Genomic DNA, 14286 nt, shown 5'->3' on the forward strand with positions numbered 1-14286 from the left:
GGCTGAGAACACTGGTCACCTGGCTGTCCTTGCCCCAGCTGGTTAGGGCAGAGGTTCCACGTCAGGAGATACAAAGACCAGAGGCTATTTTCTCCACTGTTTGTGAAGCACAGGTGTCTCTCTGACACTCTGAGAGGGTCCACTGTGCCTTATCCCCCCTACCCCCCCCCCCTTTTTGGAGCAGTGGGTGAGAGATTTTGCCCAGGGGCAAGAGACAGTCCATAAGAATAGAGAGTTCTGACATTATGTGAAATAGAGTGAAGTTCAAGCCTAAGGTATTTTTGAAAACAATGGAGATTTTGGTGGTAAGCAATTAAGGGGAAGCTAGTAGCTCCATGAGAGCAACAAGCTAATCCATATGCCAGCTAATTTACCAAAAAGAACCAGGAAAAGAGACAGCTGAAGAGTCCTCCCAGGAACCTCAAACACTGGCCTCAAAAACTAACCCTGCAAAGGGACCTAAATTTAATGGATCAGACTGTGGAACAACTTATATCCCACATAATGTAAATAATGTAAAATGGTGAAGCTGATTTGTAAAACAGTTTTGTGATTCTTCAGAAAGTTAAACAGAGAGTTACCAAGTGACTCAGTAGTTCTGCTCCTAGGTATATACTTAGGTGAAATGAAAATAATGAAAAGAAATGAAGTACTGATACATGCTGCAGAATGAATGCTAAGTGAAAAGAAACCAGTCACAAAGCCCACATATTATATGATTCTATTTTTATGCAATATGCAGACTAGGCAAATTTACAGAGACAGAAATATTAGGTTGCCTACGGTGTGGGGTGGGGCAGGCTGGGAGTAATGGGGAGTGACTGGTAATGGGGTGATGAAAATGTTCTAAAATTGACTGTGGTGATGGTGTGCAGCTCTGAATATACTAAAAACCGCTGACCTGTGTACTTTACTTTAAATGGGTGAATTGCATAGTTTGTGAGTTATCTATTTCTCAATCTAGCTATTTAAATGAAATGTACAGATCTTACTTGGATACTGACTCAGACATACTTAAAAAGCCACTTACAGCAATTTTGTGAACATTCCCTGAGATGTGCTTTTGTGATGTGTACACTTGTTTTTGCATTAACTTTTTAAATATAAATCTTATGGAAGTGTATCATGGAACTGGAAAACTCTAAATGCTAAGTGGTTAAAATGTAGAAATTTCACTACTTTAAGGTAATACAGGAGTCTTGCATTCTTTTCTACTAGCAATAGGACTGTGGTTAAAAAGTAGTTGTTATTTGACTCAGTATACACAGGCATAACACTGACAGAGTAATACCAGCTCTTCTTATCTGCCAAGGCTGTCATGAAAACCGTATTTACAAGTATAGTAGATAAGACCTTACCCGAAAGATATGGGACCAGATGATGTGAATGTAGAATTTTTCAGATTTCAGGCAGCCCATATTATATAAAATCCTCAGTGGGGTCTGTGAAATACCACCATAATCAAATCATTTCTCTAAACTTCTCTATAAGAAATACTCTAAGAGGGATCAAACAAGACTACAGAGAACCTCATATCAGTTCAGGTCATATTTGGCCACCAAATGAATTTTGAACTTACATCATCAACAAAACCTTTTGACTTCTTATATCTATCTATCTCCGAACTGCAGACAGGGGGACTTATGCTGTAAAAATTCAAGTCCCAGCTCTGCTATAGCACCTGTGAAGAAAATATCTAGCTACCCTATAGGGCTGATAAGTGAAATGAGATGATGTATATATAGCAACTAAAACATGATGCAAATATAGCTTCATATTACCAGTCATTTAAAAAGTAGAGCCTGTTAATATTTAACATTTTATGAACAGAAATAACATTAAAATAGAATTTTGGAATGTCAACATACAATAAAAACAAACAAAAAAACAACCACAAAACAAAACAAAAAACCACAAAAACAAAGTATAAAACCCTCCCCTATTCTCCAAGGCTTAAAGAGCACTTATCCAGCTGTAGTCTACTTTCCTAAATTTTCTCAGTTCCTTTTCTTCAGATTTTGACAACTGATGTATTATGTCTTTTCCCAAATCTGTGTTATTTGTATCCTGGACCTCTTCAGTGAAATTATTTTCTTCATCTGAATCAACACTTTCTTTTTCTTCTTCCATACTGACATCATCAGGAATTTCTTCAGCACTTTAACAATAACAGAATAAAATACAACAATTACTATTAAAAATATTTCTAAACAATAACTTTCCAATTTAAGGTATCTATGAAAAAACATAATCATAACAAAATAAATGAAAATTCTTGTTATTGAATACACTTTAAAAATGGATTATTATAAAAGAACGGGTAAATTTATAAAACATGAAATTTTGAAACCCTTAAAACATTACCATGAAAGATCTCTGATATTTAGTTTCAATGAATTTTATTTATTTGACTTAGTAATCCTATATCCTTTAACTATAGGTCAAAGCTGAAATAAAGAGAAACACAGGGAAAGAATATTCTAATCAAGGATAACACAAACCATCCTGTTTCTCAAAACAGAGTATCTAAACATAGCTTATGAACTGCCTTACCTCTTGGTCTCCTTAGACAGTAGCAATGAATTTACAAACATGGAGCACAGGAAAGAAGCAGATGGCAGTACATGGGCTGGAGTGTGAAGAAGCTACAGTAAAACAGAAAAACAGGGTTTCATTTAAAAAGATGAAATGCCAAGGCTTTCATCAACAGTAGGCTCTCCCCACAGAAAAACCAAACCAAAGAACTCCCTACTTTTGGGGCTCCCTGATGGTTCAGTGCTTAAGAATCTGCCTGCCATGGGCTTTCCTGGTGGCGCAGTGGTTGAGAGTCCGCCTGCTGATGCAGGGGACGCGGGTTCGTGCCCCAGTCCGGGAGGATCCCACATGCCGCGGAGCAGCTGGGCCCGTGAGCCATGGCCGCTGAGCCTGCGCATCCGGAGCCTGTGCTCCGCAACGGGAGAGGCCACAACAGTGAGAGGCCCGCGTACCGCAAAAAAAAAAAAAAAAAAAAAGAATCTGCCTGCCAATGCAGGGGGACATGGGTTTGAGCCCTGGTCTGGGAAGATCCCACATGCCACAGAGCAACTAAGCCCATGCACCACAACTACTGAAGCCCGTGCACCTAGAGCCTGTGCTCTGAAACAAGAGAAGCCACCTCAATGAGAAGCCTGCACACTGCAATGAAGAGTGGCCCCCGCTCGCCGCAACTAGAGAAAGCACGCGTGCAACAACGAAGACCCAACGCAGCCAATAAATAAATAAATAAATAAAATTAATAATTAAAAAAATAGATTTAAAAAAAGAACTCCCTACTTTTATGCAAATAACGCCTCCCCCAAACCCATGTCAGGCTACAATAATCAGAAATTGTAAGTTTTAGGCCACTTAGTTTGGGAATTAAAGTTGCACAGTATATAGATAGATTGGTTCAAGGTGGTGGAGTAGAAGGATGTGCGCTCACTCCCTTTTGCGAGAGCACCAGAATCACAACTAACTGCTGAACAATCATTGACAGGAAGACACTGGAACTCACCAAAAAAGATACCCCACATCCAAAGACAAAGGAGAAGCCACAATGAGAAGGTAGGAAGGGCGCAATCACAGTAAAATCAAATCCAGTAACTGTTGGGTGGATGACTCACAAACTGGAGAATACTTATACCACAGAAGTCCACCCACTGGAGAAGGTTCTGAGCCCCATGTCAGGCTTCCCAACCTGGGGGTCTGGCAACAGGAGGAGGAATTCCTAGAGAATCAGACTTTGAAGGCTAGTGGGATTTGACTGCAGAACTTCCACAGAACTGGGGGAAAAAGAGACTCCACTCTTGGAGGGCACACACAAAGTAGTGTGTGCATCAGGACCCAGGAGAAGGAGCAGTGGTTAGTCTCCTAACCCACTGGAGACTGAACCAGGCCTATCTGCTAGTGTTGGAGGGTCTCCTACAGAGGTGGGGGGTGGCTGTGGCTCACCATGGGGACAAGGACACTGGCAGCAGAAATTCTGGGCAGCAGAAATTCTGGGAAGTACTCCTTGGTGTGAGCCCTCCCAGAGTCTGCCATTAGCCCCACCAAAGAGCCTGGGTAAGCTCCAGTGCCGGGTCGCCTCAGGCCAAACAACCAACAAGCAGATTAAAGTTTTACTGAGCTCCACCCACCATCATTCCCTCCCAGCAGGAAGCTTGCACACAAGCCTCTTAGATAGCCCATCCACCAGAGGGCAGACAGCAGAAGCAAGAACTACAATTCTGCAGCCTGTGAAACAAAAACCACATTCATAGAAAGACAAAATTAAAAGACACAGGACTTTGTACCAGATGAAGGAACAAGATAAAACTCCAGAAAAGCAACTAAATGAAGTGGAGATAGGCAACCTTCCAGAAAAAGAATTCAGAATAATGATAGTGAATATGATCAAGGACCTCAGAAAAAGAATGGAGGCAAAGATCGAGAAGATGCAAGAAATGTTTAGCAAAGACCTAGAAAAACTAAAGAGCAAACACCTAGAAGAATTAAAGAACAAACAAACAGATGAACAATACAATAACTGAAATGAAAACTACACTAGAAGGAATCAATAGCAGAATAACTGAGGCAGAAGAACGGATAAGTGACCTGGAAGACAGAATGGTGGAATTCACTACCAGGGAATAGAATAAAGAAGAAAGAATGAAAAGAAATGAAGACAGCCTAAGAGACCTCTGGGACAACATTAAATGCAACAATATTCCCATTATAGGGGTCCCAGAAGGAGAAGAGAGAGAGAAAGGACCCAAGAAAATATTTGAAGAGATCAGAGTTGAAAATTTCCCTAACATGGGAAAGGAAATAGCCACCCAAGTCCAGGAAGCGCAGAGAGTCCCAGGCAGGATAAACCCAAGGAGAAACATGCCAAGACACATAGTAATCAAATTGACAAAAATTAAAGACAAAGAAAAATTACTGAAAGCAACAAGGGAAAAATGACAACATACAAGGGAACTCCCATAAGGATAACAGCTGATTTCTCAGCAGAAACTCTACAAGACAGAAGGGAGTGGCATGATATATTTAAAGTGATGAAAGGGAAGAACCTACAACCAAGACTACTCTACCTGGCAAGCATCTCATTCAGATTCAATGGAGAAATCAAAAGTTTTACAGACAAGCAAAAGCTAAGAGAATTCAGCACCACCAAACGAGCTCTACAACAAATGCTAAAGGAACTTCTCTAAGTGGGAAACAAACACAAGAGAAGAAAAGGACCTACAGAAACACACCCGTAACAATTAAATGGTCACAGGAACATACATATCGGTAATTACCTTAAACGTGAATGGATTAAGTGCTCCAACCAAAAGATACAGGCTTGCTGAATGGATAAAAAAAAGACCCATATATATGCTGTCTACAAGAGACCCACTTCAGACCTAGGGACACATACAGACTGAAAGTGAGGGGTTGGAAAAAGATATTCCATGCAAATGGAAATCACAAGAAAGCTGGAGTAGCAATACTCATATCAGATAAAATAGACTTTAAAATAAAGAATGTTACAACAAAGAAGGACACTACATAATGACCAAGGGATCAATCCAAGAAGAAGATATAACAATTATATATGCACCCAACATAGGAGCACCTCAATACAGAAGGCAACTACTAACATCTATAAAAGAGGAAATCGACAGTAACACAATAATAGTGGGGGATTGTAACACCTCAGTTACACCAATGGACAGATCATCCAGACAGAAAATTAATAAGGAAACACAGCTTTAAATGATACAATAGACCAGAGAGATTTAATTGAAATTTATAGGACATTCCATCCAAAAACAGCAGATTACACTTTCTTCTCAAGTGCACACGGAACATTCTCCAGGATAGATTACATCTTGGGTCACAAATCAAGCCCCAGTAAATTTAAGAAAACTGAAATCATATCAAGCATCTTTTCCGACCACAACACTATGAGATTAGAAATCAATACAGGCAAAAAGACGTAAAAAACGCAAACACATGGAGGCTAAACAATACGTTACCAAGAGAACACTGAAGAAATCAAAGAGGAAATTAAAAAATATCTGGAGACAAATGACAATGAAAACATGACAATCCAAAACCTATGAGGTGCAGCAAAAGCAGTTCTAAGAGGGAAGTTTATAGCAATACAAGCCTACCTCAAGAAACAAGAAGAATCTCAAATAAACAATCTAACCTTACACCTAAAGGAACCAGAGAAAGAAGAACAAACAAAACCCAAAGTTAGCAAAAGCTAATAAATCATAAAGATCAGAGCAGAAATAAATGAAATAGAAACAAAGAAAACAATAGCAGAGCTCAATAAAACTAGAAGCTGGTTCTTTGAGAAGATAAACAAAATTGATAAACCTTTAGCGAGACTCATCAAGAAAAAGAGGGAGTTTTTAAAAATACCAATTGATGGGTCCCACCCCAGGGATTCTGATTTGATTGGTCTAGAGTGCAGCCTAGGCTTTTTAAAAAAATTTTTTTTTCCTTATTTTTAAAAACTCCTTGTGAGATTCCAACATGCAGTCAAGTATGGCAGCCCATGTTCTGAGGGATGCTTATACTTGCATACACACACAGCATCACTGTTGTCACTGGCCACAGTGACTGTCCTCTGCAGAATCTCCTGAACCACAAGCGAAGCTGACAAAAAAAAAAAAAAAAAAAAAGGAAAGAAAAAGTAAAACAGGGAGAGGACTCAATAAAATTAGAAATGAAAAAGGAGAAATTACAACAGACACCGCAGGAATACAAAGCATCATAAGAGACTACTACGAGCAAGTCTATGCCAATAAAATGGACAACCTGGAAGAAATGGACAAATTCTTAGAAAGGTATAACCTTCCAACACTGAATCAGGAAGAAATAGAAAATATGAACAGACCAATCACAAGTAATGAAATTGAAACTGTGATTAAAAATCTTCCAACAAACAAAAGTCCAGGACTAGATGGCTTCACAGGTGAATTCTATCACACATTTAGAGAGGAGCTAACACCCATCCTTCTCAAACTCTTCCAAAAAATTGCAGAGGAAGGAACACTCTCAAACTCATTCTATGAGGCCACCATCACCCTGATACCAAAACCAAAGATAATACAAAAAAAGAAAATTACAGACCAATATCACTGATGAAGATAGATGCAAAAATCCTCAACAAAATACTAGCAAACAGAATCCAACAACACATTAAAAGGATCATACAGCATGATCAAGAGGGATTTATCCCAGGGATGCAAGGATTCTTCAATATATGCAAATCAACCAATGTGATATACCATATTAACAAATTGAAGAAGAAAAACCATATGATCATCTCAATAGATGCAGAAAAAGCTTTTGACAAAATTCAACACCCATTTATGACAAAAACTCTCCAGAAAGTGGGTTCAACACCCATTTATGACAAAAACTCTCCAGAAAGTGGGCATAGAGGGAACCTACCTCAACATAATAAAGGCCATATACGACAAACCCACAGCAAACATCATTCTCAAGGGTGAAAAACAAAGCATTTCTTCTAACATCAGGGACAAGACAAGGATGTCCACTCTCACCACTATTATTCAACATAGTTTTGGAAGTCCTAGCCATGGCAATCAGAGAAGAAAAAGAAATAAAATGAATCGAAACTGGAAAAGAAGAAGTAAAACTGTCACTGTCTGTAGATGACATGATACTATACACAGAGAATCTTAAAGATGACACCAGAAAAGTACTAGAGCTAATCAATGAATCTGGTAAAGTTGCAGGATACAAAATTAATGCACAGAAGTCTCTTGCATTCCTATACAACAATAACGAAAGATCAGAAAGAGAAATTAAGGAAACAATCCCATTTACCATTGCAACAAAAAGAATAAAATACCTAGGAATAAACCTACCTAAGGAGGTAAAAGACCTGTACTCAGAAAACTATAAGACACTGATGAAACAAATCAAAGATGACACAAACAGATGGAGAGATATACCATGTTCTTGGATTGGAAGAATCAGTATTGTGAAAATGACTGTACTACCCAAAGCAATCTACAGATTCAATGCAATCCCTATAAAATTATCAGTGGCATTTTTTTTACAGAACTAGAACAAAATATATGAAAATTTGTATGGAGACACAAAAGACCCTGAATAGCCAAAGCAGTCTTGAGGGAAAATAATGGAGCTGGAGGAATCAGACTCCCTGACTTCAGACTACACTACAAAGCTATAGTAATCAAGACAATATGGTACTGGCACAAAAACAGAAATACAGATCAGTGGAACAGGACAGAAAGCCCAGAGATAAACCCACGCACCCATGGTCAACTAATCTATGACACAGGAGGCAAGGATATACAATAGAGAAAAGACAGTCTCTTCAATAAGTGGTGCTGGGAAAACTGGACAGCTACATGTAGAAGAATGAAATTAGAACACTCCCTAACACCATACACAAAAATAAACTCAAAATGCATTAGAGACCTAAATGTAAGACCAGACACTATAAAACTCTTAGAGGAAAACATAGGAAGAACACTCTTTGACATAAATCACAGCAAGACCGTTTTTGATCCACCTCCTAGAGTAATGGAAATAAAAACAAAAATAAACAAATGGGACCTAATGAAACTTACAAGCTTTTGCAAAGCAAAGGAAACTACAAACAAGACAAAAAGACAACCCTCAGAATGGGAGAAAATATTTGCAAAGTAATCAATGGACAAAGGATTAATCTCCAAAATATATAAACAGCTCGTGCAGCTCAATATTAAAAAAACAACAACCCAATGCAAAAAATGGGCCAAAGACCTAAATAAACATTTCTCCAAAGAAGACATACAGATGGCCAAGAAGCACATGAAAGGCTGCTCAACATCACTCATTATTAGAGAAATGCAAATCAAAAGTACAATGAGGTATCACCTCACACCAGTTAGAATGGGCATCATAAGAAAATCTACAAACAACAAATGCTCGAGAGTGTGTGGAGAAAAGGGAACCCTCTTGCACTGTTGGTGGGAATGTAAATTGATACAGCCACTATGGAGAACAGCATGGAGGTTCCTTCAAAAACTAAACATTGAACTACCATATGACCCAGCAATCCCACTACTGGGTATATACCCAGAGAAAACCGTAATTCAAAAAGACACATGCACCCCAATGTGCATTGCAGCACTATTTACAAAAGCCAGGTCATGGAAGTAACCTAAATGCCCATCGACAGACGAATAGATAAAGAAGATGTGGTACAAATATACAATGGAACATTACTCAGCCATAAAAAGGAACAAAATTGGATCATTTGTAGAGATGTGGATAGACCTAGAGACTGTCATACAGAGTGAAATAAGTCAGAAAGAGAAAAACAAATATCGTATATTAACACGTGTATGTGGAACCTAGAGGAATGGTACAGATGAACCAGTTTGCAGGGCAGAAATAGAGACACAGATGTAGAGAACAAAGGTAGGGAAACCAAGGGGGGAAAGTGGCAGAGGGTGGTGGTGGTGGTGGTGGGATTAACTGGGAGATTGGGATTGACATGTATACACTAATATCTATAAAATAGATAACTAATAAGAACCTGCTATATAAAAAAATAAATAAAATCCAAAAATTCAAAAAAAATTGCACAATGTATAAATGATTATTTAAAAATTAGTTGTTACAGATTGACTGTATAAATAAACTCTAACTTAAGGAACTTTATTGTGTTTAACCCATTTCATATTGGTATAAGCAATTAATTTACACTATTAATATTATAATAAACTTATGTTTCACACTAATAAGTAATTAATAATTACTTACCTCACTAATTGCAGGTATGTTTTCTGTTAAGGGTAGTTGTACCAGTTCATTCTCCAAAGCTTCATTTAACTTGTCATCCTGCTGTTGCTGCCTGTGCTTTCCCAATATGAAATAAAATGGGGTTGTTGGAAGAGTTTCTTCTGCTAATAGCTGTAAGGATTTAAGACAAAGGGAAATAAATTACTTCACTAAAAAGGAGGAACTGCCTTTGAGGCAATAAGAAGTATCACAGTCATAACATGTTCAATGGAGGGAACTATAGAAATTATCTAGTATGATTCTTTCAGTTCACAGGTAAAGCAACTGAGGGCAGTCAATTTACTACGGGAAAAGCTAACAGCAGACACTTCGGTGACAGAACAAAATGTGCATCCACCACTACTTAGTCCCCCAATCCTACAAAAACGGCAGCAAACAGGTTTTCAAAAGAGCATAAATCCACAGTAATAAAGACACTGTGTGATGTGGAAAGTGAAAAGCAGTTTGAATGGTGGTAGCTAACTTAGTAGACATGAGAAAGCAGGATTCTAAGCTGGTGGTGAAGAAAGCTAAAAGCATCCCAATTTATACTGCAGAATCCCGCAAACACTCAAGAATTGGTACTAATAGTAACAGTACCTCCTCAGTAAAAGGCTAAAAAAAAGAAAGAAAGAAACCAGTTAGCCTGGTTGAAGGTCTATTTAGAGAGCATTCAGGTTTCCAGATCTCCTCCTCAGCCCCAGCAGAGGGCTGACAGTATGTTCCTTGAAGAGCAAAATAAAGTGTGTCTTTAGAAAGGATGGCTTGGTGTGTGGCAGCGTGGAGGTGCCCTCACAGCTGAAGGCAGTTGTGTTCCATAAAGGGTGCTTCTCAGAACACTGGCAGCCAGGTTGACATCTTTTAGGCAAGAATTTGGAAGAATTTTATCTGGACAATTTGACCAATCTAAGAGAAAAAGTCCGAAAAATAATGATTTTGGAGATTTTCTCATAATAGCTCAGGCAGATAGTGGAGGCCAGAGGTCAAGTTCCACCTAGGTAGAAAACCTCCAAATGGTGATTTTGCTCACCTTTAAATAAGAGCAGACAGCCAAGAGTCATGAGACTTTGATGAAAATCTCCAAAACAGACTGGAAATAAAAACCTAATGGAAATGAACCATGTTAAGAGAGAGAAAAAAAATAGAGGATCAGATGAAAAGAGGAGGAAACCTCTCAGACAACAGGAAGAAAACAGGAGAAAAAATAAGAATATTAGCACCATTCTAGAAGGTCCAGCCGTAAATAGCAGTTCTAGAGAAAATGAAGGCAAAGAAAGAATTAATTCTTCTCCTTAGACAGTTTTTTTTATTAAAACCCTCGAAGGGGGCTCTACATTTAACTCAGAGGAAAAGTCAAAGTCTTTTCATTAAAGCCTGTTTTGACTGCTTTATTTAAAAAGGCAAACTGCACTCCACACTCCCTTTCCCACCATTCCTCCTTCCATAATTCTTATTGCCTTCTAAAATACTATACATTTCACTTACTTGATGTTTATTATCTGTGCCTTCCTATTGGACTATAAACACCACTAGTTTATAGACTTCACTCTTTTGCTCACTGATATATCCCAAATGTCTAGAACATATAGTAATCATCAACAAAAAAATGTTAAACGAATTCAATGAATTTCTAGAGAGAAATAAACAAGTCAGGATACAGATAAAGTATAAGACAGTATCTTCAAAGTTCTAAGACAAAATGATTTTCAACCTAGAAATCTACCCAACCAACCAATCCAATGGGAGAGAATAAAAGCATGTCCAAACATGCAACGTCTTAAATTTACTTCCCATGCACCAATAGGATGTGCTTTACCAAAGCAAAGGAGTGACCAAAGAAGGAGAAAAACTACAGGATCTATTACAGTAGATGTGAATAAACCCCCAGAATGGTGGCAAATGTAGATCCTAAGATGATTACTGTGCAACATGTTTACAGGGCAATCAGTTCAAAAGAAGCAGGTCAGAGGCTCTTGAAAATATTTCTTCAGAACACCAAAGAATACCTAATATGTCTGAAAATAATGAGAGAGGAGTTATAGGGTAGAGTTTAGGGGTGAATTAGGTGAGAAGTAAATAGGAAACTGAGCAAATGAAAAAAGAAGGCAATCATTAACTCCAGAGAAAAGAAGCTGGTCACAAAAGGAAAAACAACCTGTTTATTACTAGGTGGCTCAGCTATGAATTGTGTTTACATGTTTAAGGATGAACAGTGACCTGACCAATTTAAGATTTATCTATACTGGAAAAATTAGGGGACAGAAAATATGCGGCGGTATGTAACGTATATGGCGGGAGTGGTATGAAAGAAACTTCAACTTCAATAGATCAGAGTTAACAAATAATACCTAGATCTGAAAAATCCAGAATTAGCAATATAAACATGTTTTTTAGAGTTATGGAGGTAAATAAAAACTTCAACTCAAAGAGTTGAGAGTATCTTTGTGGGTAATGGCAGTGGTGGTGATGTTCAAGTTTTCCCCAAGAAGTCTTGTAGAACTATTTGATTCTTTAAATCACAAGCATATGTTACTGATACTACAAACTGAGACTACATTTTCAAGGAGCACTCTGACATCAAACGAAGCAAGTAGTTTCTAAGTATGTAATTTTAATTCCACTTTAGGGCAGGTAAAACATTTTTCTCATAGCTGAGCTCTAAAAGAGAACCTTATCTTTGCAGGGAGGCAATGTGCACGATCTGCACCACGAGTGACCGGAACATACCTGTTTGCTTGTTGGTGTGAGCTTCTCTTCTGGAGACTGTGTACTGAATGTCAATAAACTCTGAAAAGAGAGGTCAATTAATGATGCAAAATATAAACTGTAGAGTGCAAATCTAAATGTTAAAGTTAGAAAATGATGTTGACTTTTCATCTTGATATAAATATATCTGCTCACAGAAAAGTAATAAAAGATTTAAAACGTATTTAATAACTGCTGTGACAGTTGTAAGATTGTCCTCAAAGATCATTTTTAAGAATTGGTAATGAAATAAAATTCAACTGATGGGTCAAACTTAAGCCACTGATTTCTTTATGGTAAATCAAATACTAAAATTAAAAAAGAGCCATTCTAATAAATACAATTTAAAGTATTCTAGTTATCTTCTAGATCATATCTTTTTTGGTGTCACGGAGTGAATGAATGCAAGCAATACTTAGCCCCAAAGGTGTGGGCTAATATACTCCCACCAGTAATATGACTGTACAGAGCACATGAGACGATTTGGCAGGGGGGTGGGAGGGGAGAGAAGGAGTAACCCTTTAATAAAACTATTCCACTTGCCCTGCGCTATTACTGTCAAATATTAAAGCAACTGAAAATCACACATACGAAATGACCGCCTTTTCTGAGGTGGATGGTTACCTGTGATTTTGTTAGGAAGTAAAACTGCGATCTGTTCAGCCACTGGTAAGCTTCTGAGGTGAATGATTCAGGGACATCTCGTGGAACAAACACTCCCCACTGGACTTCCTCTCTGGAGATATTTTTTTGAATATACAATGGCCTTGGCTCGCTAGGTCTAAACACAAACACTAGAGAAAAAAAAAACCAAACAGACAACAACATTTTGCCTGCAAAGGTTAGTTTCAGCTTCAGATTGGCACACCACACTCATCCTGGGACTTACCCCACTGAGTAAATTGATCAGGTCATGATTATTTTAGGCTCTGGGTCAACAAATATCTACTTGATGCTTACTATGTGCCAAGCCGGTTAGGAATGAGGGCTTTGAAGATGAAAAACAGAAACAAAAACTTCTGTTTCTGAGAGCAGGGTCAACTGCAGAAAACAGACACCAAAATACTATGGCAGTATTTTGTCTTAAGCACTAGAATAGAGATCTGTAGAAAGAGCTTTAAGATCACAGAGGAATGATAAAAGCTCCTTGGGGGATTTCGGAATGCTTCAAAGAGGCAAAATCTCTCTTGGATTTTGAAGGCTGAGTAGCAAATGACATGTTGAAAAATGAGGGATGTGCTGGAGCTGGAGCTCAAGAAAGGAAGGGCAGTGGTCAGGCAAATGGCTTCAAATGGACATCTGATTTGAAGGCAAGTGTAAATAAAATTATATTAAAGGTATTAAAAAAGAAAGTTTAGGTGATAGACTTCTTCTGTCAAAGAATGGTCTGTACTTACAGTCTGAACCCACGGAAGACTGAGAGACTGCAGCAATATTCTCTGAATTGGGATCAGGTTCCATAACTCTCACATTTAATTTTGCACTCCACTCCACTGGGGGAAAAAAAGTGATTCACTTCTAAGAAGAGATTTACCAAAAGCTTTCTTAAGCTTGTTATTTAAACTAGGTACTCAATATTTATTGGGACAATCAATTCTATTATTTTTAGGAAGAGGGATTTTACCATTCCAGATAATACATGGAGAACACACTGACATAATCTGTGGAAGTCTGCACTAAAACGAGGGGCAAGAAGCAGAAAACCAAAGTATTGATACT

At 38.1% G+C, this 14286-nt stretch overlaps 1 protein-coding gene across 1 annotated transcript in view; it reads right to left on the bottom strand.

Annotated features, from left to right (window-relative positions):
- Positions 1–1805: 1805 nt before the first annotated feature.
- Positions 1806–14286, bottom strand: part of WDR75 (WD repeat domain 75) — a 41388-nt gene continuing 28907 nt past the window's right edge. Inside the window, exons 16-21 of the mRNA XM_060106488.1 lie at positions 13965–14060; positions 13192–13361; positions 12550–12609; positions 9805–9954; positions 2554–2645; positions 1806–2158 (exon numbers count right to left, since the gene is read on the bottom strand). Of these exons, the coding sequence (XP_059962471.1) occupies positions 1954–2158; positions 2554–2645; positions 9805–9954; positions 12550–12609; positions 13192–13361; positions 13965–14060 (773 nt within the window). The 3' untranslated portion in view covers positions 1806–1953. The remainder of the gene's footprint in view (positions 2159–2553; positions 2646–9804; positions 9955–12549; positions 12610–13191; positions 13362–13964; positions 14061–14286) is intronic.

Source organism: Mesoplodon densirostris, chromosome 8 (assembly GCF_025265405.1).
Source record: "Mesoplodon densirostris isolate mMesDen1 chromosome 8, mMesDen1 primary haplotype, whole genome shotgun sequence".
NCBI classification, from domain to species: Eukaryota; Metazoa; Chordata; class Mammalia; order Artiodactyla; family Ziphiidae; genus Mesoplodon; species Mesoplodon densirostris.